Source organism: Astatotilapia calliptera, chromosome 16, assembly GCF_964374335.1.
Source record: "Astatotilapia calliptera chromosome 16, fAstCal68.1, whole genome shotgun sequence".
Lineage (NCBI taxonomy): Eukaryota > Metazoa > Chordata > Actinopteri > Cichliformes > Cichlidae > Astatotilapia > Astatotilapia calliptera.
This window is the reverse complement of record NC_137437.1, coordinates 30,793,547-30,811,840: the sequence shown is the minus strand read 5'-3', so window position 1 is coordinate 30,811,840 and position 18,294 is coordinate 30,793,547. Positions and strand designations below refer to the sequence as shown.

The 18,294-nt window shown below is 39.2% G+C and overlaps 1 protein-coding gene across 1 annotated transcript; it reads right to left on the bottom strand.

The window, feature by feature from the left end:
• Positions 1–450: 450 nt before the first annotated feature.
• stk17b (serine/threonine kinase 17b (apoptosis-inducing)) lies at positions 451–17,221 on the bottom strand. Its single transcript, XM_026144347.2, has 7 exons — positions 16,679–17,221; positions 9,744–9,956; positions 6,668–6,806; positions 5,417–5,543; positions 5,035–5,083; positions 3,783–3,962; positions 451–3,401 (listed from the first exon to the last, which is right to left on the bottom strand). Exons 1-7 carry the CDS (start codon positions 16,798–16,800, stop codon positions 3,182–3,184), a joined length of 1,050 nt encoding a protein of 349 aa, XP_026000132.1. The 5' UTR covers positions 16,801–17,221; the 3' UTR covers positions 451–3,181.
• Positions 17,222–18,294: the final 1,073 nt, after the last annotated feature.

The following is an 18,294-nucleotide window of genomic DNA, read 5'->3' as shown; positions in this document are numbered from 1 at the left end:
AGGAGAAATTAGTCACGCTGTAAGACTGTGCAGTGCAAAATAGCAATAGATAAATATTTGAAAAGGAAAAAGTCAATCTGAGATGAGTCCTGGAGAAAGTTCTGACCCAGATGAAGGCCCTAGCATGACTAGTGGTCAGAAGAAAGCAAAAAAGGTATACTGGGGACAAACTGAGCCAATTCCGCTATACCTGGTGGGCGGGGAAAAATTATCAATATGCTTTTTGTGACATTTGTTTGTTGGTGTGCGGTGTGATTTTTCTAATGTGAAATATGTACTGTGGCTCCAAAAGGTTGGGAAACACTGCTGAGAGTTACTGAGCTACTGGTTTCCAGTCTGTGCCTGCTCACTGGTACACACTGACACAGTATGACCCAGTATGAACTCTCAGCTCTGCAGGGCCAACAGGGGGCAGCGTGGAGCTGGAAAAACATCAAAGCACAGACACCATTTATTTTCTACAGTCTTTAATGAGCTTTTCCAGTTTGCTTTGTGATGCCTAACATTAGCCTGAAGCTAATCAGAATACAAATTATTTTTTTAGTTATTTCAGATGCAATCAGAACGCTCATACTTTAAAAAACCCAAAACATAAAAAGCAGAATAAAGGTAGATCTGATTTATTTGTGCTTGTGGCAGGTTTCATTCTGACATACAGTAATCCTTCAGTCTCAAGACAACAAAGAGGAACGCTGAGTGACATCAGCGGCACTGACACAAAGAGCGCTCGCACACTCCGAGGCCGCCGAGTGACGCGAGAACAACAGCAGCTGTACAAAAACAACACGACGGTTACAGCAAGAGTCTGACGGAGACAATGGTCCAATGGAGCGTCGGCACCAAAGTGACGTCAGACCCACCTGCTCTGCAGATTTAACCAACTCCAAACCTTTTATTCTCAGAGCAGATGGATTCAAGCTTATTTCCGTTTACAGCAGTCTGCTCTTTTACAGTGTGGCGTTCCAGTTATAAAGGACGACAGCACGGCCCAGCCTCCTCACACACACACAGATACACAAAGGCCTTTGTGCTGACAGCAACAACAAACGCACGCAGTGTGGTCCCGTTCGGGTTTGGCACCTAAAAATAAAACCAGAGGAATGTTTTCTCTGGAGGTTGAGAGCTGCCACTGTCTGAGGTCAGGATTTGTTGCTGGTGGCACCTTGGCTCCTCTGTGAAATAGTCATCCCTACTTTCTCATCACCTCTCCACAACTTAAAGCAACCATCAGGAAATACTTCTTCCCACACTCACTCTTCCTGTTTAATCACCTCTTTCCTCTCTAAAAACCATCTGACACCTCTCTGTTTCCCCACTTTGACTTCACTTTCCTGAACCACCTCATTGACTAATCCTTCCTTTCATCATCACCTGAATCTCTGCTTATAAGACACGTGAGTGCATTATTTACATAAAAAATAGAAGTCCAGCACATAAATATTACAATAATAATAATAATAATAATCAGCTTGTGAGAATAACATTAAGAATAGAAAACAAAGAGTGAGCAGCAGCCCTGAGATGAAATCTTGAGGCACCCGGACCTGCGGAGGACTGCAGGAGGTCTAAGTGAAGGCTCTGCACACACTAAGTGCTAAAGTTTCTCCTCTAAGAGGAACTCGCAGCTCAGGGAGGAAATCATTTGAGTAAGTGCGGGCACGGCCCACTCGGCTGATTCACCCCTTTATACTTACTTTTACTGCAGCACACTTCCAGCCAGAAATTTCATAATAACCTAAATGCAGATTAACACTGAAAGGTGCATATTTAGATTTTTTTTTTTAAAGAGCTTTCTATAAGACCCTGAGCTACGTTTAAACCCTCAGTATGAAGCATATGTTGAGAAAATCCAAGTCTGACATCAGGTTTAAAGGCAATCATGCAGCAAACTCTTTCACGAGTGGATACAGGTACCAAAACTATTTTTAGATAATGTTACTCTGACCTGTCCCTTTTTAATATCCTAGAGTCAAAATTTTCCCTCTAATCATGTAGAAGTTGACTTCAGAAGCTTCTTTGTGGCGTATCTAAACTTATTTTCAAAATAATTTGCAAACAGGGCTGTGGGAGTGTAGAAATAGTGGGTTTTATTAACCGATACTCAATTTTGGCTCAGAAGACTGACTATAAGATATCCATGCTGATAAAGGCTTCATTGCATATTTTCTGTTTTTTTATGGTTAAATTGCCTCATGTTATGGTTAAAAACAAAAATGAGACACAGGAGCTCTGGAGGGATGCTTTAGTTTACTATTTAACTTCCTCGCGGTAAGAATGCTGAAAACCTGGAAGTCTTTGAAACTGAACCTTGATGGTTAAAAATCTGTTTAATAATATTAATAGGCTGGAAAATGGAAAAAATTAAGTTGGTAAGTGAATTCCAGAGGGGGAAAAAACTCCACTAATGTTGTTGCTTGTATCCATTTCTGAAGGATTTATCTGCAGCACTATTAAGGAATGTTTGTCCTAAATGTGGTCCACATCTGGCACCGATTCCACCTTACACAAGGCAGATGTCAAAGGAGCATCACCCTAACTCCACCATGTCTCCCAGGCCACATCTGGCCCACAAAGCAGCTGCTATAACTAGCCAAAAGCAGGCCTGATCAGGCCCGAATGTGGCCGCTATCTGACTTTGATGCGACAGAGAAGTTACCCTGACGCGGGCAGCAGCGGATTTTATCTAGAAACCTGAAACACTATAACGCTGCTGCCTCTTTTAAACATGCAAAGAACAACATGATCTCACTTCCTCATAGCAGAGGCGCTAATCTCTATATCACACATTTCAGCTGAAGCACAAGTGCAACCGAAAGCAGCTCCAGGTGAGTCAACTTCCCACAGTTAAGGCAAAGAATTCAGAAGCACCAGAAATGTTGCATAGATTCCCCTGGAAGTCCTCCGGAGCAGCCTTCATCAGCACAGAGTGGGTTTAAGACAGGAAATTAAATACTTGAGGTTAAACACACCGCATTAACTGAGACGTACTGTACAGTATGAACAGCGACACATCAGAGTTTAGCCGGTTATCTTTGGTTGGTTTGAGTAGATCAGTATAAACAGAACGGTGAATGGTGGCCGGCACGCTGCTGGTTTCCAGGAGACTTAAAACAATTTAAAAGCTCAGAGGAAGAAGTGATCACCGCTGCATCTTCATCTCCCTCTTATCATTTTTGTAGCTTCAAAAGTCAGCATCCTCCTCGAAGCGAAACCTTTTTGCGTGTGAGTGGGATGACTCCAGGAAGTTTTCCTTGTCTTCAAAGTCTTCGTGAGGGGCCGCCCACTTTGTGCCACAGCTCCTGGTACGGAAGGCGGTGGCGGCGGGTTCCGGGCTCATGCAGATTTGCGGCTGCTGCCACAGCCAGGGGTGACTCATACAGTCGACGGCGCTGGGCCGGTCCCTACGGTCAAAACAGAGACAGTCCAACGATTAGACACATTCATGCAAAGAGATCGAGGTGCTGGTGTTTCACTGAACAATCTGATCTTTCCTTCAACCAGATTTCTTCCTTTATAGATTAACACCAGCAGGTTCTTCTTGACATACTAGTTCTGATGAGATCATACTTAGCCCAGCATGCTGCCTGATGAGTGTGAATCCATCACACACCAGTGGAAAAACTTTAAAACAACACATGACGTGACTTGGAAAAACATCCATCACGGTTCTGTTCACAGCTATGTTTTCATTTTCATCTCTCTGTTACATGGAAGTTATGTTAAAACACCCACACTCTTACACTCGCACACAGACTCTCGCACACAGATTGTCATTTACTCACTCAGGTGCTTTGACCAGCAGCTTGCGGATGAAGTCCACAGCGAGCTCAGACACCCTGGAGAAGGCCTCCCTGCTGTAGTCCACATTGACCTGGGAAACATTCAGATACGTCTCCTGCTTGTCGTCCCCAGCAAACGGAGACTCGCCCGTCACCAGCATGTACGCGATGACGCCCACGCTCCTGAGAAACACACACAGGACATATCAGACATGGAGAGTCTGAAGGCTAAATGACACAAGCAAAATATCTGAAATAATCTTAGAAAAACAAATAAGAAGAACGATGTGTTCTCATCGCATTTGCCACAAAAGAAGTGGGAAGCATTACATTAATACCCACACTGCCGAAGATCGCCTTCACTTTCATTTCCAGTTTGTGATGTTTTTCTAATGAAGCTGCATATGTTTTAGATTTATGTTCACAGTGACCAATTCTTTTAAATCAACCCAAGTAAATACTTTACATTTTTAATTCACTTACAGCTCCACAAATGTGAGGAAATGTGAGGCTGGAATGAGCTTTAAAATTTGTGGCTTGCTTTACATTTTCCAGACTTAACCGTATTTTTATACTTTTTTTTTCAACCTCACCTATGGCCATTCATACTACACCAAAGTCAAAGTAATAGATCAGTAATAGATAGACAATAAAATGTCAAAAAGTGTTTTGGTTTTTCACCATCTACTTTGGAAATGTATTATTTTCACAGTGGGTTTACCATAGAAAAAGAAACTCCAAAAAGAAGACATTCTGTCAGTTGACAAAAATGATGTTTTATAAATGGTAGGACAGTCTGCAAAAGTGCTAACAGAACTTTATCTGTAAATTTAAACATTTATTTCTTACAATTTAAGCTTAAAGCAGCATTCCTTTCCCATGTGGAAAAACTGAGATATATTCCTTAAATTGAACTTCTTTCCTTATTTTAAAATATGTCAGGGATTACACATGTGGTTAAACTTTACTAAATTGTACTCTGACAAAAAGCAGAGTTTCACTGGTCTGGCACACTTGAGATCAAAGTGGGTTGCATGTGGCCCACGATGTAAAATGACTTCCTGTGCTGTGGTCACTGGTCACCACATCGCTGAGAGTCACTTCCAGCACGTACGCAGCTTAAGCTCAGCTTTTATTCTCCTGGTGGTGGAGTTCATGTTACTTTCTCTTCATGCTGGAAGTGGCAAAGTACAAGTGGTGATACCGCTCCTTCCAAAGGGTTAAACCATAGCCCATTTAGTACAGATATACTCACCAAAGGTCACTCGCTGTTGTGATTGGCTCGTAGTTGAGGATCTCTGGAGCTAAATACAAAAAAGAAAAAGAAAAAAAGAAGAAAAAAAGTAAAAGCTGTCAGTCAACAGTGAGAAGAGAAAAGATCTCTGTGTAATTTCCCAGATTAATTACTGACTCATGGTTCTTTCTGCATTTATTTATAGGTGTGTCACTCATCCACTCTCACAGGAGCTAGCACAGTAAAATGCACATGTTAGGTAAGAATTGATCAAATGCATGATCTCTTCTTAGTCAACATTGACAATTTACATATAGTTTATTATTGTGAATCTGACTGATGTTTGTCTATAAATATGTGTGAAATGTCCGCTGCCGCCTTTGTTTCATGAGCGTCAGCTTACCCACGTATTCAGGTGTGCCAAGAATCTCTCGGAGCTCTCCGACCGCACCCAGTCTGCGTGCCAGGCCAAAGTCCACGATCTTTATGTCTCCTGGAGGCGACAGGCTGGTCAGGAGGATGTTCTGTGGCTGAGAGAGGCAGAGAGGGAACAAAGTGAAAGCAGGAAGTGCTCGAGGGATAAAACTCATTTCTGATTGCAAAATTCACCTCATGATGAATGTCTCTGCACAGGAAACAGTTATTTAATTAAATAAACGACTCTTATGATATTGCGCCATTCTCTTTAAAACAGTCTGAGAACATTTAGTGCTGTATGTGACTGTCCTGTAATCACAGGGTATTCACAGGTATAAATAAGACTTATTGATTTAACTTGAAATGAAATTTAAGACCAAATCTGCACACATGAAAGCTGAAAATATGCTCGTTTAAAGTAAATGCACTGAGGTCAGCCAGTATAAGTTCTCCTTTTTCTGTTGTGTCAGTTCAGTTTGGCTGTTTGAGAAGTTAATTTGCTGTATCACTGTTTTTTATTACTTTGATCAGGTCTGGGATTAGCCGATGTCTTTTAAAAGGCTCAAATTGCTTGTAAAAAAGAAAAAAGTGAAATGAAACTCACTTTCTACAACATTATCTGTCTTATTCAGGCCACACCAGCTTGGTCCCTCACACTCACCCAAACTGATTTTAGGACAATACAATACTTCTTTTTAAAGGACCTGTGGGTCAAATGACAAGTATTCCTGACAGTGATGACAGTTTTATGTTGACATGTAAAATTCCCACCCTCATGAGTAAAATAACACATTTAACAAAGGCATTTGCTAAGATTTGGTATTTAGTCAAGATCTTGAATTTTTGAGACAAAAACCCCACACATTTAATCCATTGTTGTGGCCCAGGAGAGTCAGAGGTGTGTGACGATCCTGGTATCAACATGTAGATTTAATTTTGTAGTCCTATACAAAAAAAAAAAAAAAATCAGCTGATTCTTAGGGGCTCAGGTGGTGGACACTCGATTTGACCCTGATGTAGCGGCAACAAAACTCTTCACACCCTGCTGTCACTGCAGCAGAAGTCAGTTCCATGCTCTCTACAATCCTGATTCTAGGCTTAACTGTGGCATTAAAAAAGGAATTTAGGATTTTGAGCGCTTAGAGAAGGGAAACACCCGAGTACTTAAGGTTAAGTCTGTGGTGAGTTGAGTAAACGGTTAAAAATAGATTCACTTTGGTTGGATGTGTCTGAATACCTTGAGGTCTAAGTGGACCAAGTTGCTCTGATGGAGGTAGTGGACTCCCTCCAGCGTCTGCCTGATCAGGCGCGTGATCTGGGCCTCGGGCAGCAGCTCGTCGGATACGCAGTGGTCAAATATCTCTCCACCGGCCGCACTGCATGAACAGGAGACAAGAAGGAATGTCTGGTGAAATATGAAACACAGACCAGTTTGATACAGACTGTGTGTGTGTGTTAGAGTTTCCACAGGAGAAAACAAAAATGCATTTATGGATTAAAGGGTGGTGCAGTGGTTTTAGTCTCCAGCCCACAGCCAGAGGGACGCAGGTTTGATCCTGCATGTTGTGGTAAGGTTTTATTGAGAAAGAGAACCTCCTTCCTGCTTAGTCATTGCAAAAAAACCAAAAAAAACCAAAAACACTGCAGGCACACAAATGAAGACTGAAGCGCTAAAATGTACAAGTAGAAAGTTTTACTACACCTCAGATAACTCAAGCTTCTAACTGCCATTTCTGAATTTGAATTTATATCCTTGTTGCTGTAATCGCAAGCAAAATGTCGGTACGAGTTAAGAACAAGCCTAAAGCTGAAGAGAAAACTCTGGTTTGTTTTTCGCAAGTTTCACTCGGTTGACAGTAGTTAGCACTATGTCAGTAGTAGCTGCATAGACTCCACACATACAAAAGTACGTGACGAGCTTGACTATTGTATGGGCATGCCATGCATCCAGAGGGGGACACACTGAGCATCTGTAAACACTGTAAGTTTTGTATGTAGAGCTTTATGTTCAGCCATGTGTTTACTGCGAGCTTTTAGCTTTTACTACAAATCATATGATTCTTTTTGACTTACCCTGTAGTTTAATCAGCCCGGCAGTATATAAAGTAATGAAAGATTTAAAACTTAAACCTCAATAAAACTTAATTTGCTGAAAAATTGGACCACATTTAAAAGAAAAAAAAGAAGTAAATCAAAATAAGTCCCATGTATTTTTATTTACTTAGTTTTGTAAGTACGTCAAATCTAGGCCTCATTTCTACTTTCTTGTTATTATTATATTTCATTTAATTAAAGTGTTGCACCTAATTTTAGTTTCTAGCTCAGTTAGCTGTAAATAACCATTGCATGTGCAATGGCAGCTGGCTGATGCAGCGTCTTCACACTCAGGTATGAAATAAAGATATATTGATAAAGAATAAGGGAACTGCACGAGACTGAATGAAATAATTCAGGTGAGGAATGCATCTATGATCCAGAACAAGGAATTCTAATGGAAAAGTAAACAGATGAGAGATAAATCAGTAAAAATAGCCGGACGGAGAAAGACTTTCAATAAGAATTCAAAACATGCTAACAAAAGTAGAGGTGGAGAAACTGAGAAAGCAGAAACTAGACAGCAGGATGCGGGTAAAGACATTTCTAAACAGGTGCACTACATAGCAAGTTTTTGCCACGCATGATCGATTACTGCTCCTGTTCTAGAAACCTTGAGTTTGTTTATACTGAGATGCAGGAAATGCTGGGATTTATTTTCCATAAAAACGAGCCAACTTGAATTTCACCTGCTTGCCGGCAGATTTCCTCTCTGACTCCTTCCTCCTGCTTCACCTGAAGCAGCTGATTGATGCTGGGTTTCATTCATACAGTCGATATTAAAGCTCATATTAGAGCACATTAATCTGCATCTTTCTAAGACAGCTGTGACTACACACGCCATTTAACAAAATCAGCCGACAATGACTCTGTGCGGTGTTCTGTAACAGAAACCTACAATTTCCTTGTTATTTGTGGCTGTTACAGAATAGGTTCAATGTAAATCCTGCATGACAAAATAAGAAAGAACTGTGGTACGTCTTTGGCAAAGATAAAAACAATCCTCACAATCTGTTTTAGACATTATGACTCATAGATCCAAAACGTTATCACTCCAGTTTGTAGCGGAGCTTTGTAATGCTGGAAAATGCAGATTGTCAACAAATTGCTCCTGGAAGAAGTTGGTCAGTAGTCTTTAAAACATATTATCTAATGTATTAACTGTATCACAGAAAGTCTTTACTTTGAAGGCACAGTGTCTCTGTTTCCAGTTTGCATCACACTTTTCACGACTGCTTAGCAGGGAGTTTCCTATGGAAACAAATACCAACCACAGCAATCGGCAAGCGACTAAAGCAATTTCAGGGATGTATTTGGTGCAGCACTCAGCAGCTTCCAGACTGCTTGCTGAACAGCTGGGGGAATACAGATTTTTCCCTAGTAACCAGTGGTTGCTACTCAGTCTCTAGGTCGATTGGCACTGAGGCCTAAGAAAGAAACTTGTCCATACTTCTATTATCACTGCATCAAAATGGAGGCTTTGCTATTTATTTAGCCATTGCCATGGCAAATCTGAGTATCAAAGATCCAGGCGGCGATGGATCTATCTGATTTTCAAGCACAATCTCAGGTTGAATACAGACTCAACCTCAGGAGTTTCTACTTTCTGAGTTTAAAGTTGGCTTCGAATACTGCTGAAGCTGCTTTCTGGAACAAGGACCAGGCCATTATTTTCCAGACTGTCTTAGATCAACAAAGTGAGCTGTTTACCATGTTTGCACTTTGGATGGGATTAAGGTGTCTCCAATGACAATTACAGGTGTGGTTAGAAAAAACAGAGCAGTTCATTTCAACAAGTCCTCATGTATTCTCATATCTAATCTTCCAGTTTCAGTTTTGATTGTACAAAGTGACAAGACAAATGGCGGCACAGACAAAGGACGTGACATTCATTTGAAAAGGGCTTTTAAATAGGAAAGGTTAAGAGGTCAAGACTAAGAGGACGGTGGTTCAGGTCACCTTCAGCTCAAGCTTCCAGCATGTTGCTGTAGCTTTCAACCTATTCCTGATAAACCTGTTATGAAGGATGAGCTGTTTGCTAATTTAGCAGCTCCTTAGGACTTGACAAACAGGACTTCGCCCTCATACAAGCGTTTACAGGATCTCACTGCTGGCTTGGCGTATTTGAGGAAAATAGAAGCACTCAAGTAAAATGTATGAATTAAATAGGATGCAGCATATATAAAAATAAAACAGGCAGAAAGTTTGTGTGAACTCACTATTCCAGCACTAAGACAATGTCGTGATCCGTCTCATAAGCGGCATGCAGGTTGACCACTCGGGGGTTGTTACGTGCCATCTCCAGGACAGCCATCTCATGGATGACCTCTGCCCGGCAGTCACGACCTCGTCTCCTCTTTTTTAGGAATTTGGCAGCGAACGCTTTTCCTGTGGTTTTCTCCACACACCGCTTCACCACAGCAAACTTGCCCCTGAGAGGAAAAAAAAGCAGGACAAGAATACACAAACTGAAGCTGAGTTTTAATTTATTTTTTTACAGTTATATTGATTAAACAGGAAATGCCTGAGTAAAGCTTTTATAAAGTTTAAGTAAAAACCTCCATAGTCAAAAATCAAAACCAATTGAAAAAACTGCAGTTCCTCTAATACCCACTGGAGGCTTCCATGTTAAAATGTCCAACTTTACAGCAGAAATAAACATGTTTACAGCCTGCTACACAGACAAGTGGCCTCTGTAGTTATTTCTACTCTTTTATGATAACCCTACAGGGTTTGAATTTTGTGGGGTGTGAGGTTGACAGATGGATTAGTGCTGCCCTCGCAGTCATGTAGGCTCTGTATAGGACATTTACCATCCTATGTTTCAACACTCACCATTGGTAATGAACTCTGGGAATGAACAAGGTCATGGATAAAACAGACCCAAAAACATTTTGTCTGTTTCTGGGTTCAGCTGTAGCGATAAGGTGAGATTTTTCTTTCTAATTCTTGCTGTAGTAAAGATGTCAGTAAATGTATTTTTTTTTCCTGGCTAACATATCCAGGACATGAATTACCATGCATTTAGGTCAAGGCCATTATGTTCTGAAATTCTGCTCATGCGAGGTGTAAGTATAACTAAATCCAGCTTTTTAAACCTTATTATGGGGCAATATCAATTTGATTAAACACATTTTGTTAGGTTCCATTTATTAATATTGGAGTTGTAACCATTTATTTAGATTTATTCATCTGGCTCTAAATAACCACCTGGATTTGATTTAGAGTTGTTTCTAGAAGAACTTGGTTAGGATTTTTTTAGTCTTTTCTTTAGCACAAATGCCAGAAACCAATGGGTCAAGTCATGGTTATTACACCATCGTATACATATACATATAAGTGTATATAAACAGGCTTTTTTCCAGGCTACAAATTGGCCTTTGGCATCAACTTAAGAGAAATCTTTACTTTTCTTTCCTTTTATTTTTGTCCATTGCGTAAAAAAATGTTTCAGATATTTTTACAAATTGTCTATCAAAGTGCTGGTGATTTTCCTTTGATGTAAAACGAAAGCTTCTTTGGTTGTTTCCATCATTTTTTTTTCTGTGCAGGAAAAACCCTGATAGATGTTGTGGTTTGAGCCATTATCCACTGTAAGATTAATTTAGATGGCTAAATATCTCCAACATGATTCACCGCAAACTTTCCCCAATATAAGTCAAATATAACTAATGATTAATATGTTTCATTTTATGCAGAAAATGCTGATTAGTATGTGGTCCAGCCTTTACAACATAATATCTGTAAGTGACTTTGTGATAAAGGTGTTATACAAATACAGAAATGGCATTAGATAACAGGTTCTGTGTGCGGGAGTGTTATCTAATGCTAGTACATTTCCAACAGCCTACTGCCATGCCTTGTCACCGTGGTAACCATTTGTTTAGGTCATTAAACTTCATTTTAGAGCTATTTTAATATTTAATACGTATTTTAAACTTTGTTTAAAGTTCACCTTGTTACCAGCTGTGCAGATAACAGCCCTAATTTCAGCTCTCTAGGAAAACCTAACTTTTCTAGGTTACAGACCCAGAAGGAGTTCTTTGAATTGTGCTAAAACATCCTGCACATCATGTGATAGCATATAAGCCTCCACCATGTTAAACCTTCATGTCTTCTTGTACATATTCTTTTCCTGCTTAAAGGAAATTTGCTTTGCTTTGTTAGCGAGGGAGTTCAATTATTTAAGTAGAATAGATATTTATGTATATTAAATGGTCAGAAGTAGTTTGGTTTAGTTTAATAAGCAGGAAAATGAAAAGATTTCTGGTGAAAAGCCGACTCTGAGGCAGGAAAAGTCTCTACAACTCAACTACCTGTTTCTTTTGTTTGGCTGCACCTTGTAAACAACAGTGTTTCTCCTGAAACGGTCATACTAGGGATATTCCCTCTCAATGACATCATACAGAGCCAAGGGCAGAAAGACCGGCCTGAAACAGAGTTCAGAGCAGTCCGAAGCCTGAGCTTTCAGCTGACAAGATTACTGACCTCAATATTTGAAACTTTAACCATGTTTAATGCGAACATCCACCAATGGAAGAGGAGATGTAACAGAATAAGCTCCCTCTGAAGACACTTGCCAAAAAGGTGTTTTGTTGGGGGGTTGTTTTTTTTTTTTAAGATCAAGATCTTATCTCACGTTACAGTCATTTCAAATACACAGACAAATGATGATTGATGTGTTTTTAATTAATTCCATGAACAGCAACAACCAACAGAAGCATTTAAGCTTCATTCTGACAAATAAATAAATAAGTAAGGACACACAGTGAAAGGTCCTTGTTTAGGGATTTAATTATAGCTGGGAAATTACCTTAAATTCAAAAGTAGAGCTACTACAGTTTAAGATTAACACCTTTGTGCCAGCCATGTTCTCATCACTGAGTTTTAACACATTTCACATCAGAACTTCCTGTTTTAACAAATTGCAAACAAAGTGGCGAGCAGAAGTAACCCAAGCCGGTTCTGCTTTCTTAAGTCTGCTTTCCACATGTACTTGTTTCCTTCCTCCTGCAGACTAACACTAGCTACACTTTAATGCTCTGCGTGACGCATAATGACTTCAAACACACCTCGGGCTTGTCAGGATATGATCATCAGCTGCCTGCGGTTGCCATGGCTCGTACACAAACACATGATAAAGGTCTCCTTTTATACCAAGGCTTCATATTTTCCCACTGTACAATAAAGTCACCTCCCCGGTCAGAGGCTGGAGTGTTAAGACTTAGAGTCCAGAGTCCAATCACCATTAACTTAGTGCATTACACTGCATGACTCGATCTGAGCTATTCAGCCAGCACATGCAAAAAGTTAGGGTCAGTGTATCAGCATGAATACACAGATAAGTGACATCAGCTGTCCTTCAAATGTGTGTTGTTGCAGCTCCTTCTTGAGCTATCTTATTTTATTTTACTGAGCTGTTTTTACTTCATATAATCTAGTTTGTTACGGGCTATGTTTAATATTTTGCTAACCTGGTAATTTTCCAAATTTGGGGATTTTTAAATTTTTTTTCTATCTGAACAGTCATGCAAGACCTCCTCTTTCATGTGACAAGGTAGCACATTTGCTCAACTCTTCCTGTTTATTAACACTCAATGCTAAAAAAACAAACATTTTCTGTAGAGTATGTGCAGAAAAGAAGTAAATATAATTTTTTTCTCAGTTTTCATGCTGTATAGTCTTAACCTCTGTAATTTAACCTCTTGCCTCTCTCTACCTGCTTATTAAATGACAACCCTGTTTTATGTTTTAACTATCCAATTATCATTCTTGGTCTCTACTCCTTCATATTAGCACTAATACACTAATAATTAGTCTCCTGGACAAACAAATCACTCTTGGGCCAACAAAGATTTCAGTGTGCATGTTAATATTAGGATTAGGATTTTTTCATAGTGAGTAAACCACACAGTGGCATATTAATGACTAACCTCACGTTGAGAACCAATCATTTCTGATGTTTTCTTGGCTCAGAATTGGTCAGTTTTTGGGGTCTTCTTCCTGCCATGTATGGCATTTGTCTCCACCCATCTGGGTCCCTCAACATGACAACAATTAAATCCTCATCCCAAACCTTTCCTCTGCTAATGTTTATATTCTGTCTCAGTTTATGCCTCAAGTTAAAGCAGAACAGGACATTTTAGGTTTATTTTTTAAGGTAACTACAAAGTAAATGTGGTCAGGGGCAATATATACAGTATTTTACTGGAATGCAACTTCACATAAACATAAATAGAAGTTTTTTAAGGTCTTATGTAACAGTCTTTGTGGATTTGTGCATTTCCTTGTTGTGTTGTAGTAAATGTTAAAAACTGTTAACTGTTATTGTAGGTGTGGTTTCAACAGGAATGCTTTTTGAGTCACAACTCATCTGAAACATGCTGAATTTTTCAAAGTGTGGAAAATTGTCATAGTAAGTGGGACAAGTTTACCCTTATAAAGCCATCAATATTTAACGGTTAAACTACACCCCACCATCACTGGCACAACAGATATATCAGAAGGAAACTGCAGACATGATGTAAGAGTTCTTTTGCACAAACTGTAATTAAAGGCGGAACTTTCTGGAAATCTGCACCTGCCAGTTAAGAGCAGATTAGAGCTATTAAACCTTTCTGCACAGAGGTTAAAATCCAGCCACTGGTTGTGAATATGAATTCCTGCAATAAATCATAAGAATCTTAATAAGGTATGATTACTTGTAAAAGTTGAGAAATACTTCATGCGGTGAAAGTCCTGGGAATTCTTGTTAAGATTGGCTTAGATTATTTTAGCTGTTGCATAGGCCAGTGGTGACAGAGGCCATTACCAGCCTACCAAAGGGCCCTTGTCTAACACCGTTTGATGGCTAAAAGCTTAGATTTTCCTGTTCACTGTCATTTCTTTTGTGGAGATACAGGTTCACTCCACACTGTGAAAATGTCTTAAAAGTTAAATTACTCAGAAAAACTCAAGTGTGACAGATTTAACCCGTTCCATGGTGGTGTGTAAATTTTAAAAGACATCTAATGACAGTTGAGTCAGTAAATACAGAATACTGAGATCTATTTGATCATCTCTTAGGCTGTTTAACCGTTTTCCAAATTAAATACTACTTCCTGTAGTCTGGTACAGGAAGGGCATGGGGAAAAGGTTGCAGCCTCTTTTGAACCTTTGTCCTAAACCAGCTGAACGTTTTCAGACTGTTTTTCATTGCAGTTAAAAAGAAAGGGAAATATTAACTGGCGTGTTTTTAGAGATCAAACAGGACTTTTTAGTCCCATGGACTAAAATGAGTGTGATATTTTTACTACTTTAGTTTTTACTCACTGTAACACAACTTCAGGGTTTTTCCTGCTCAAAACACAGCCTTTGGGGGTTGACTACACTGTGTGTTACCTTTTAAAAATAAGTTTATGACTTTACTGTTATTTTTGCCTCTTTGCTGAGCACCAAGTATTTTATATTCACAAAAAACTGAATGACAAGCTTGACACTAAATTTTTCCAAAACTCTGGTACTGTAAGGAGTAATTGGAAGGAGTCCTGAAACAGTCTTAGAAGAGCAGAGGATGCACCAAGTTTCAGATTTTTAATATATAGGTGTATCGTCTTGGTTAATTTCATTCAAAAACATAATGTTTTGACATGAAAATTTTATGTTTATGAACAGCATTTTGTTGCTGTATAAGATTAACCATAATTCATGTAGCAATCACAAATTTCAATAAATAACTTTTTTTTTTTTGCTTAAAGTGGGCAAAATATTTGCTGTACGTAGATTGTAAACGAAAACCCCTTTGAAAGCCTGCAACACATTTTACTCACATGCACCTCGAGAGACTAAACAGACTAAAAACCTCTTTTCTCAAGAATACATTAATGATTCGGTACAAAGCTCATGTGTACTTAGGTGAAACTGCACAATTAGCCCAGTATTTGGTCATGCACACTTTCGACTAGGTAGAGTGTTGTTTGTGCTCTATAACAGCAATAACTTTGTGTCTTTTAAAGAACATCAGACTTTAAATACCTTCAGATACAAAGTTTTATATTAGTTTTATATTATATTATATAATATAATATATATTAGCTTTATATCAGCCAGGGATATATATCAGCCTAATAGTTTCAAACATCCCTCAAAATCTATATTCTATCTATCTATGCAGGAGTCACTATTTTACAGCCTATCCGTTAGTAGAAAAGTAATCTCATAGCATACTGGATGCACAGATTGAGAGCGCATTTACCTGAGAAAGCATTGTTACAAGCATGCTCTTTATTTTAATCAATATAAATAGATACATAAGCAATACAATGCTCCAAACCTAATATTCCCAGTCAGCCCTTGCATTAAAGGTTATTCCCAGTAAGGACCTTTTTTCTTTTTCTTTCTGGGAAAAGGGTGCTTGATGTGTAGTGATCGTTAGTGAAGAGGTACTGTTTAATCCTAAATTAAGCTTGGTGAATATTTAGTAGGAGGGTTATGTGATCTTTAAAAATGTCAGGTGTCTACTTCTCCTTTTTTGGAAACCAGACTGTGTAAAGTTCACTTATGAAAGACACAAACAAGAAGCAAGTTACATGCATACATGTGCCTTCTTGCTCTGCTTTATCTTCAAAGCAATGACAGTCAAATAAAGAAATGCTTGGAAAAACACTGACGTGCACCTACTAGGAAATGTAAGCACACGCCATGTTTTTAACACTTGATTTCTTAGTTCTTCTTATTTCTACACCACTGAAAAGAACACTAATAACAGATATAGCCGGTAAGCTATATATATTGTCCCCGTCTCCAACTGATTCAGCTCCACTGTCACAACAGGCATGGGAAATCTTTCACAGCTCCTACAGTGCGACGCATCTGTCCACCAGAGAAACATCCGTCCTATCATCTGACATTTACTTTGGTGATTTTGAGATATTTGACTTTCCCTATATCAGTAGCCGTGTATTTACATGTCTACAGTAAAGCTGATACCTTCTATGGCACTGGACGGTGCGTTCCTGTACATGTACTTCACAAATGTAGTACTAAATAAATACAACAAAAGACTTAAGTGATAGTAATACAGAAACTGAGTTTCATCTGTAAATATCTGACTGTATAGTGTCAGGTACAGCTCCCAGGTGTCATATACAGCAGGTGCACTCTCTGGCGGACTCACCTGCCCAGCTCCCCGGTGATCTCGTACACAGTCTCCAGCGGCTCCGTGCTGATCGGAGTCTGAATCTCGCCGAGCAGTCCGGCGGAGAGTCCGCTACGACTGTCCAGCCGCCTCCGAGACATCTTCCTCTCCTCCTCGGTGCTGCTTCCCGGCTGAAAACGGTGCCAAACGCCGAGCAGAAGTGAGAGAAACGGTGAAAATGAGCTAAACTAACGTTACCACTGCTCGTTTCGCCGTAGTTACATGTTAATGTTAGCTCAGCCGGTCACCGCGCGCCGCTCCAGCTCCCCGGCTAGCTCAACTGTCGCTAAGTTAGCTCGACGGCACTTAAAAAGTGACTTAAACCGATTTTCCTCAGCTCAAGAAAAGCGAAGCTTGGGTCTATAAAGTCCGCACTCATGGGCTGTTAACACAAAACCTATCCGAGCTGCCGCTGCGGTCGGCTGTTAGTCCGCTCATTGAGTTTGTCCGCACAGTTTGCGATCATTTTCACATCCCTGTTTGACAACGTCGTCGACGCGTCAGTGCGCATGCGCACTGCTTTTGCGTTCAGTTGAAAGGTTTGAATTTGGACACGGCCGAGATATGGCAGCCTATTCATGTCACTAAAGGAGCGGGTTCGAAGTTCAGAAAACATAAATGAATAAAATAAATAAATAATGAATCTTAATACTCAAAAGTTGGACTGTCAAAGTCCAACTTATGAGAGTTAATTTAATTTACAATATTTGTGAAATAACAAGCTTAATGTTTGTTTGTTTTTTATTATAAATATAAGACATATGGTATATATGTGTGATATGATTTTTCAGTTTTACAATAATTTTATTATAATAGCACTTCATCACCTTGACATACTATCTAATAATGGTGACTTATTGTAATTATAGATGGAAAATGCCAATCATGAAATAGAAAATGCATATCTAGGTCTTGCACATATGAACTCAGTTTTCAAGATTTTAAATCTCTTAGCTCGTGTGTCTTTAAAAACACTAAAAAACTTATTTCAAAAATACATTTGTAAGATGAAAAGTTTAAATTATATCAATGGAAATTTAGATTTGATATCTCACAAATTTGACAAAATATTCTACAAAATTATCAGAACTTATAAGTTTTTAAAATTTATTTATTTTTGCCATTTCATCTAGTGTTTCTCTTTCTCGCACAAGGTTGCTTCCACATAAAACCATCCACTGTGTATGTACAATGTGTACCTTTATTAACAATGATCTAAGCTTAACACAGCCCTCAGCATCTAAACCAAATTTTCATTACTGCATGCATTCCAATCTGATATCTTTAAATATCTGCATCATTAATATATTAATGTAGCTTCACTTATCCTTTTTCCTTTTGTTACTTGGACAGAAACCTCAGGTTTAGTAGAGGAGTGTTTAATCAGGGTGAGGCCTCCTTCATGATATACTTTGGTACCATTAACACAGTTTGTTGTTGACATACAGTGGCTTGCAAACGTATTTGGCCCCCTTGAACTTTCCCACACTTTATCACATTACAGCGACAAACATGGATCAATTTTATTGGAATTCCATGTGAAAGACCAATACAAAGTGGTGTACACGTGAGAAGTGGAACAAAAATCATATATG